Genomic DNA, 10,169 nt, shown 5'->3' with positions numbered 1-10,169 from the left:
ATATAAAAGCCCCCGGGCCTCTTAAGAGGCGCTATTATAGCGGCGTTATATGCTTTAGCTATAATAAAAAGGGCTATTACCGGAATAAATACCTAAAGGAACCTTCTAAGTTAGGTTAGTTATTAGGATACTCTGCTAGTTAGAACCCGAATAACCTACTAGTTAACACGAGGCGCCCTATTATTAGATAGGCCTAGGCCTAAAAAGGGCCGCCGTCTTAGCCGTTCTTTACTAGTAAGGGCGCGATTAAGGCGAAGTTAGAGTTACGGTTAAGCGGCGGATAAGGCCGGCGGAGCGCTAAGCTTAACGGAGGCGCTAAGGTTAACCTAATCGGCTATAAGGCCCTGCCCCCTAACTATAGTCCCCTAGGACCACTAAAGTGACTTAGATAGGTTATCCCTAGGGTCGACGTATAGTCTATCGGGTCCTTTAAAACGTATATTAAAGTCACGGATAGTTAGGACCGGACCCGGATATATCCGATTAAGTTCGAGGTGCTAGATATAGACCCTAATAGGTCCTAAGTTATCCTTAGTATACCCTGGTTAGTAGAATATTTTGGTAGATTGGGCTACGAGTAGTAGGCTGTACGAGCGGAAGAGAGGAATCAAGCAAATAGCTGTTGAATTCGTAGATCCGTAGGATTACTGCTTGTTACGCAAACGCGTAGTTATGTGTAAAGAACTAACTTCTGGGATTTCTTCCTGGATCCGGGGCTGGCAAAAGACCCTGGAAGATTGGGTGGCGACTGTTACGTCAACAGCCCACGCGACGGTTATCACGCCACGTTATTAGCTTAAGTAATAACCAAGATATCGTATTTACGATACCTAGTTATTATTATTATGATTATTACTTGTTATAAGTATAATATCAACAGAATATAATCCCGTTACCTCCTTTTAGTCTAGCGAATAGATATATCGACTTTAGTAAGAGGACCTTCGAGGCGTCCCGGGCCGAAGAGAGTTAAAGAAGGTAAAGGAGTATATATAACTTATTATCCGCCTTATAAAGTCCGGCGCCCCCCATATTAGCCGAGTTAGTAGTATAAAGTGGAACGCTACTAAGGAAAAAAAGGACACGTTACCTAATAGTCTTTTAATCCTTATCGTCTAATCGGACCCGTCGCCACCTATACCCCTAGTACCCCCTAACCCGACCTAACTAGATAAAGGGATCCTAGAATATCTTAATCCCGGGCCGTATTAAGAGTTACTAGACGAGGACGAGTTAGGGAATATTATCCCTAAGTATTATTAAGAGTTTTTAGACGTTTTTAATATCGTAGAGGCCGGCTATCTGCCCGCCTATTAGCGTTAGGATCACGTAATTAAGATAAAGGAAGGTAAGTCACCCCTATTCGGCCCTATTTACCCCTTAGCTAAGTAAAAGCTAGCCGTCCTATAAGACTATATTAAGGAGGCTATAGCTAAAGGGTGGATTCGCCTATTAATAAGCTCTACGGGTGCCCTGATCCTGTTTATACCGAAGAAGGGTAGATAGCTATATCTATATATAGACTATTAAGGTCTTAGTAAGGTTACCCATAAGGACCGCACCCCGCTCCCCCTAATATATAAAATCCTTAACCGCCTCGCGTCCTTTATAGTTTATACTAAGCTAAATCTTAAGGACGCCTATTATCGTTTAAGAATTCGAGAAGGGGACGAGTAAAAAACGGCTTTTAGAACTAAGTACGGATACTTTAAGTACTTAGTAATACCCTTTAGTCTATATAATACTCCCGCTAGCTTTTAGCGTTATATTAACAAAGCCTTAAAAGGTCTTATCGACACTATCTATATTATATACCTAGATAATATCCTAATCTATAATAAGAATCTTAGTACCTATCGGGTATATATTAAGGAGATCCTTACACGTCTAAGGGAATAGTCCCTATTCGTAAACCCTTAGAAGTGCGTGTTCGAGATATAAAAGGTCGGGTTCTTAGGCTTTATATATAGCCCTAATAGTGTCTTTATAGACCCTAAGAGGGTTAATGCTATTAAGGATTAGGAGGAACCCACTTTTATTAAGAAGATCCAGGTTTTCCTGGGTTTTACCGGTTTTTACTGACGTTTTATCGAAGGCTACTCTAAGGTCGCTACCCCTTTTATAGACCTATTAAGGTTAGGAGGCAGACTAGGTATATTCTAGTTAGGGGATATAAAGAGGGCCGCTTTTAAGAAGTTACGATTATTATTCTAGTCGGCACCTATACTATAGCATTTTAACCTAGCCTTACCTATTCGTGTAGAACCCGACGCGTTTAACTTCGTACTAGGCGCTATAATTAGCTAGTATAAGGACCGTGCCTAGCGACCCGTGGCGTTCCTATCTAGGAAGCTAAGGGGACCCGAACTAAACTATCTAATACTAAATACTAAGCTAATAGCGATTATCGAAGCGTGTTAGTAATAGCGCTATTATTTAGTATATAGTTAGACCCTAGTAAAGGTACTAACTAACTACTTAAACCACCGGTATCTACTAAATAAGCCTTAAATTAAACCTTAATACGCCTATTAGCTAAAGGAGCTATTAAGCTTTGATTTTAAAATTCGTTACTATCCGGGTGTTTAGAACCCCGTAAATAGGCTCCTACGGAAGCCGTAGCTTACTATAGATTAGGCTAATCTTAAAGCGGGGCGGTAGAAGCCTATTAAGGGATTTACTAAGAAGTTCGTTATTAGCCTTATAAGGGTCTAAGGTATACCTAAGCCCTTACGTTTATTTAGCCTAAAGGATAAGATTATCCTTGCCTAAAAGGACGATCCCTTTTATATCTCCTTAGTATTAAAGGATAACTTAACGGACCTATAGTCCTATAATAGTTAGGGTACGGTCTACTTTAGGGACTGTCTCTTTATACCGAATTAGTTGGGTTTACGCGATAAGGTCCTCTAGGCATTTTATAAGGCGCCCACTATAAGCTATTATAGGTTAGGTCGTACTATTAAAAGGATTTCCGAGTCCTACTACTAGGAATACCTTTTATAAGACGTTAAGAAGTTTATGCCTATATATAGTATCTATTAAAGGACTAAGCCACGCTAGTATAAGCCCTTTAGGTACCTAGCACCTTTACCTATACCCGAATAGCCGTTCTAAGAGATCTTAATAGACTTTATAATAGGCCTCCCCCCTATAACCTTATAGGGTAAGAAGAGGGATTCTAACATGGTCGTGGTGTGTCGATATACTAAGTACACGATCTATATCCCCTATAGTAGCTCCTTAATAGCTAAGGGTCTTACTAGTATCCTATAGGTACACGTTTTTAGTATCTACGGCCTACCTAATAATATCGTTTCGGACCGAGGGTCCCTATTTACTAGTAAGTTCTGGACTACCCTATATAGCCTCCTAAGCGTTAAGCGGCGGTTATTAACCGCGTTCCACCCCTAGACGGATAGCTAGACGGAATAATAGAACCAGAACTTAAAACACTTCCTATAGGTATTTAGTGCCCTATAACAGGATAACTAGGTTAACTAGTTACCCCTAGCCTAGTTTACCTATAATACCGTATAGCATTTAGCTATCCGATAAACCCCTTTTATTACGCTAATAGGTTTTAACCTACGCGGACTATATAATATATAAATACGTAAGTCGGGCAAGGTTCGCGCCGTTATAGCCGAGTAAAGGGTAAAGCACCTTGTATCGAATCGTAAAGCTATAAAGGTCCTTATTAAGAAAGCCTAAACCACCTATAAACGGTACTATAACGTCGGCTAGGCGGCCTAGCGTTTTAAGATTAGCGACTATATACTATTATCCTTAAAAAATATTAAGTAACGTTACCCTAATCAGAAACTATTAGATAAGTTCGTCGGCCCCTATAAGATTACCTCCGTAATAGGCTAGTATAGGCTCGCTTATAAGTTATAGCTCCCGGAGTCGATAAAGATTTATAACGTTTTCTTAATCTCGCTCCTCGAATTATAGAAGTCTCGGGACGGTAGGTCGCCTATACCCGCGGACGTTAAGGTCGAACTATAAGAGTCGGATAAATATAAAGTGGAGGAAATCCTAGCTTATTGCTATAACGGGAATAGGCGCGAATACCTTATTAAGTGGGCCGGGTATAAGCATAAATATAACACTTAGGAACCACGAAGATACCTCCCTAATACGCTTATCGAGGAATATTATAATCGAAAGAATAAAACTAATTAATAGTATCGTCTATGCCCCGTAGGGACATTTCTTATTTAGGTCTAGGGAAGAAGAAAAAAAAAAAAAAAAAAAAAACTAAACGCCAACGCCCCCCCTCCCCCCCCCTTGCCCTTAACTCCCCTTAGTCCAAGCCTAATAATAACTATAAGTAATCCCTATTTATTTTTTATAGCCGGTTTTTTTATAAAAACCGGCTAACTTCGAATTTTATTAAACTAACTGGCTTAGACGGCGGGTAATAGTGGCTAGGTAGCGCTCCGTATTAATAGGAGCATCGCGGCGCTTCTACTCCGCCTCCTCCTCCTCCTCCTAGTAACAACGCGCCACGGGGTTAAACCCCTTATTATTATAGGCATACTTCTTTATAGCCTTAAGGGCCCAGTATAACTTAATTTAGACCTAAAAGGCCTAGCGCTTATATATATTAGCGGTAGCCTTTATAAGGATATTAAGCTAACTTATAGACGTCTAGTCGTCTAGACCACTACCGCCCCGTGCGGCTACTACTAAAATCTTCTATAGCCTCTTAGCCGCCCGCTCCGCCTATTATAAAAGCTATATATCCAGTTAGTAACCTTAGGAGCGGTTAAAGTAAAGGGGACTATAGCTATATAAACACACTAACTTATAGTCGCGGCTATTATTATTATAGTAGTAATAGCACTTATTAGAAACCTTACTACCGCTGTAGGGCCGTATAATAATAGGACTAGTAGCGTTATCGCTATATAGTATTAGGAAACCCAGTACGCGGACGTACCGCCTATAAGCAGCATAAAGCTCTAGGCCCGACCTAACTAAAATAACAGGATATACCGGTATTTCGACGCCGCCGCCGTCGCTAAAGTCCGAGGGTCTATCGCTAGACCCGTTTATAGATAGAGCGAACTATAATAATAACGACTTATTAGAGTTAACTTCCTTATCGTTAAAGAGGGTAGCTTTATTAGCATTACCGCTTATAATAATATCCTGACTAGTATAGTTAAGGATGCCCTCTAGGTCACCGAGGGGCTTAAGAGCACCCTATAGTAAGTTATTACGCCCTAAAGGGAGAGGGCCGGTTAACTTAGTAACCGGAGTAGCTATAATAGCCGGCTTCTTAACGGTCCCGACTAGCGTAGCTTGCTTAGCTAGAGTAGCCGCCGTACCTAGCTACTTAATAGCTTTGTCCTTTAAGGAGGAAGAAGACGACGAATCCGAAGACGAATCCGATAATAAGTCCGATAAAGAGTTAGACTACTGCTACTACTATTACTACTACTACTGCTTAAGAGTAGCCGCTATAGCTGCGGCCTTAGCCTTAGCCTAAGCCCTCTTAGCGGCCCGCTATACCCTCTTCCTAGCAGTCTTAGTTATCTCCTTATCGATAACCTTAGGTGCCACCTTAGTAGACTTAGTACCGACCGTGTCGGACTTCTTACCGGCCTTACCGGACTTCTTAGATAACTTACCGGCCGCGCCGGACTTTTTATGCTTATTAGCTAAAGCTAGGGGCGCTATTATATAATAGTGGTCTACTCTAAGGCTATAAGTTAGCCTAAGGTCTAGGTAAAGGGGATATAACACTTATATAATAGTAATAGTAATAATGTTAATAATAATATTAATCTGCTACGATATTAGCCGAATCCTAAGCCGGCCGCGCTCCTATATACGATAAAAACGATACACGGAACCGCGCGGAGATGATATATACCCTAATAAGGAGTTTATAAGATAAGTTAATACCCTCAATATAGACGGGGATAAACGATTTATTATTAATAGCGATACTATTATTATTATTATAGACGGGTAAAATAAGCATAGGTAAGGAAAAGGAAAAATAATAAGTTAAGTTAGGCAGATAGAAAAGTCCTATATCAGGATAGTCGTATAATCTAATATAGGCCCTACTTATATTATTCCTTCCCCTTTTACCCAGATACGACTATCTATTATAGGAATCTACGATACGGTTATTTAGTTAATAAAGGACGCGCCTAGGGTACTATTATAGTGTATACGTCTACGGATAGGCTTTATTATTATTAATATTATTATAGATATTATGCCTTATTATTACCCGGCCTTAAGCTAGATAAGCCGCGAGGGGGCGATAAAGGAAATAGGGTAAGTTCTTTATTATTTAGGACTATATTATAATAGGCCTTAGTTAGGAGGCGCCCTTTATATAGGTGTTTTAGGTCGCCTTAATAATAGTGGTAGTGTTAAAGGGGTGGATAAAAGAGACCTTAGAGAAGGGCGAAAGTAATAAGGACTACGATTCACTGCCTATATGTGCCACTATTGACCAATATAATATCTGCTTTTAGAGTTATGGTTTATTCTAACTAAAGCCCTTTATTAGATAGGGCCCCGGCCAGAGCGCTTAGGGCTTTATTATAGTATAGTCGTAATAAGGGTAATAAATAAAGGAGACCTAGGAGAGTTATGCTTTATCTAAAAATAACTAGGCCTCTTGGTTTATAAAGACTATAGTTATACTATACGAGGTGGATAGGATCACTAAGGAGAAGGTTAGGTTAGATTAATAGGGACGGCTAGTTTAGCTAGGGAGGATAAGGAGGGAGTTAGTGGCCCCGATAAGTAGAGTTTAGGCCGGCCTGCCCGTCCCTAGGTCGGGATAGATTGACGGACAGACCGGACCAGACTCACGACGGTTACCGGCTCCCGTGGATAGGAGCCTTAGAAGGAGGGGCGTGATATTAGAGATATTCTATTCGAGGGGATCGGATAGGACTTAGAGGCGGTAAGGAATAGGTTAGGAACCCGGAAACGGCCCTAAGGTTAACCCTAGGGGATATTTAGGACCGAGTTATATTTTAGGACTATTAAGCTAGCCTAAGACCTATTATCTTAGAGCCTTAGGTTATTATATACCGATCCTAGGGAGGATAGTTATTAGTCCTTAAATAGGGTGTTTCCCGTTAAGTCCTGAGTTAAAAGGGCTTAATAAACAATCTTAGAATCATTCCCCCCCTAAGGTTAGCTTCGTGACCTGTTCTTATTATAGTCTTAACGACTCTCTTTACTCCTTATATAAACCTATAACAGAAACCCTATAGCGGGACCGCCCCGGTATAAAGTATACGGTATAGAGACAGCACTTAATCTAGACGTTTATATTCACTCTAGGGTCCTATAAGCCAGGACCCTGGCGGTACTAAAAGGGCGTACTATAACGGTATCTACCCTTTACTCGACCTTACTCTTACCGCCTTCCTTTTTATCCTTACTTTAAGAGGTATTATTATTATCGGTAATATACTTATAGCCCTATCCTACTATATTAGTATTATTATACCGCTAAGAGACTATTAAGAGACTGCTAAGGGACTTATAGCCACCTTTAATAGGATAGCGATTATCCCCTCTAGCCTATTTAGCCGACGCTCTAGACTAGCTAATATAGCGTTATTACCGCGGTAGTGGCCGGCAGGGCAAGCACGCCTAGCGGCGCGCTTAAAGGATACCACCGCCACTATAAGCCGACCCCGAGCCTATATAAAGTTAGCGCGGTATAGTTACGGCACCCCTAAGGACACGACTTATAACCGTTCCGTCTCTACCCTTATTAATAGCCGCTATAAGCTCCTGCTAGTATTTAAGGACCCGCTACTAGTGCTTTAGGGCTATAGCCGGAACCTATACTAATTATTAAATCCCCGTTATTACCGCCCCGGCACCACTAAGATACCACTATAAGACCGACTTATATCCTTATAAGTCCGATAACTATTAGTATACTAGTAGTATACCGCTCCCTTCCTAGTGCTGTTAGTATATACTTCTATATCCTCGGGCTTATCGCCCCCGAGGCACTTAGTATATCTAAGATATCTACTTAGAGTTAGAAACGGCTACTTATCAGTATTACTCCGGCACCCTAAGGGCGCCCCTAGGAATACCCACGGCAGAACTCGTATAGCCCCGGCCTTATAGTAGCGGGTATTATTTTTCTTCTTAGATTATTTTTTCTTAAGAGGTATTTTAGAAGGAGTTAGCGCCGAACCCGAAACCGACACGCGCTCCTTATAGCACCCCTTTACTTATAGTAACGGACTTAGTATTAATCGACCTAACTATTACTATAAGACTAACTATAATCTATCTTATTAGCCCGCCCTAAGACCACTGGCTTCCCGCCCGCGCTACTATTTATAACTAGATAATATTAAAAAACCCTATCTATTTATAAAGCGTCGGAACGCGTATTATTAGTAACTACGGTATAGGGCCGGGAATAGAGACGGGAATAAAGAGGCGGGCAGCTCGAAGGAAAACCTACGATATTATAAAAAAAGGGTTAAAGAAGGAAAAATGAGAAGAAGGGCGGAGGCTCTTAAAAGTTTTAATTAACCTAACTATAGTTATAGAAGACTACCGAATTCGGTAGGTATATATAATAAAGGCAGGAGCTCCTGCTAAACCCCCCCCCCGCCTAAATAGAAGGTATAAATAAAGCCGGCTACCCTGATATAGGGAGGAATCCCGGAAAGCGGACCCGCCACGGTCCTCTTTCGGCCCCCTATATCATATACCCCTCCCTAGGCTAACTCGAAATCCCTAGCCTGCTACTTTCCTGTTAGCTACTAGACTAAAGGTATAATCCAGATACGTATCGAGTTACTACTAGGACCGCCGAGGCCCCGACATGGCACCGATCCTAATAAGGAGAGTATAGGGGTTTTTCTACCCGCACAGGTTTTTCCCCCTTATAACTAGCTAAGAACAACCGTATAGCCTAGGCCGGGCTCCTAGATTAGTTAGGATAGCGGAGTAAGAGAATAATAATAATAGTAATAATAATTATTATTATTAGGTGTATTTTTATAGTTATTAAGTCCTAGGTCTTCCTCTTTTCGAGTTCTGTTATTTCTGCTACTATCGCGCCTATTCATTTATCTTTATCTAGGCAGTTTATAGCCTGCTTATAGCTGGCTGGTTCGTTAAGAGAATTTATAGTTAAAAAAAATAGGGAATTTTCTTAAAACTATAGGTTTCTAAGTATAGTATCTTTTATATAATATAGTAAGTGCGCGCTATTATTATAGAATATTAAACTCTTATAGTCCGGTTTTAAAGGATATAAAGGTAGTTAGACTTCTAGCCTGGTACTTTGGCTATTATTAATAGCCGGGCTATAGTTAAAATCATTATTATTATTATTATTATTATTATAGTTAATAGCTAGGACTTCATAGCCCGCTGCCCGTAGACTCTTTCGTCTATTATTATTCTCTTCTTCAGGTTGAATAGACTTAATAGAACGTTTCGAAACGCGCGAAGGAATATTTTATAAAAATTAACTGGTATTCTTACTAAAAGTGATTCCTTTATTATACTTAACGGGTTAATAAGGCCCGTGTGTAGAAACGTAATTATATACCGGAGTATTAATATAAGGAGGGAGGTTATTATAGTTAGTTTTAGGCGTATAGTTATTATTATAATTATCCGAAGAAGAGTAAAGAAACTGATTTTCTAAGATATAAACGTCTCGAAACTAACTAGTCTCTTTAGTTACTGGGTTATAAACCCTATAGTTATAGTCGTTGAAATCTATTAAGGCACCTCGTAGTGCTTTTATATCTAGTTTCTTTATATTCGGGACGTTGTTTTTATAATAAATAATATAACCCTAAACCCGTATATTATTGATATTAGGTTTCTAAGCTTATAAAACGCTTATAGGGACTCTTATAATGAAGAGCTTAATTAGGTGATCTATTATATATATAAATAACTAAAAGAATAGCTTCACCCTAAAGATATCTAGGTAGCCCTGAGTGGAAAAGAAGAGCTCTAACCTTTTCTATTATAGTCCTTATTTTTAATGAATTGGGCTACGAGTAGTAGGCTGTACGCGCGGAAGAGAGGAAAATCAAGTAAATAGCTGTTGAATTCGTAGATCCGTAGGATTACTGTTTGTTACGCAAACGCGTAGTTATGTGTGTAAAGAACTGACTTCTGGG

The 10,169-nt window shown here is 40.1% G+C and overlaps 1 protein-coding gene across 1 annotated transcript; it reads right to left on the bottom strand.

Moving 5' to 3' along the window:
• Positions 1-545: 545 nt before the first annotated feature.
• ACRALDRAFT_2019756 (uncharacterized protein) lies at positions 546-8,850 on the bottom strand (the record flags this gene model as incomplete). Its single annotated transcript, XM_071019986.1, has 3 exons — positions 546-619; positions 690-748; positions 8,834-8,850. 3 exons carry the CDS (start codon positions 8,848-8,850, stop codon positions 546-548), a joined length of 150 nt encoding a protein of 49 aa, XP_070875127.1.
• Between the last annotated feature and the right edge of the window lie 1,319 nt (positions 8,851-10,169).

The sequence above is a fragment of the Sodiomyces alcalophilus genome (genome assembly GCF_042370955.1).
Source record: "Sodiomyces alcalophilus JCM 7366 unplaced genomic scaffold ACRALscaffold_4, whole genome shotgun sequence".
Classification (NCBI taxonomy): Eukaryota; Fungi; Ascomycota; class Sordariomycetes; order Glomerellales; family Plectosphaerellaceae; genus Sodiomyces; species Sodiomyces alcalophilus.
Note: the sequence above shows the minus strand (reverse complement) of the source record. Positions and strands in the feature narration are given on the sequence as shown.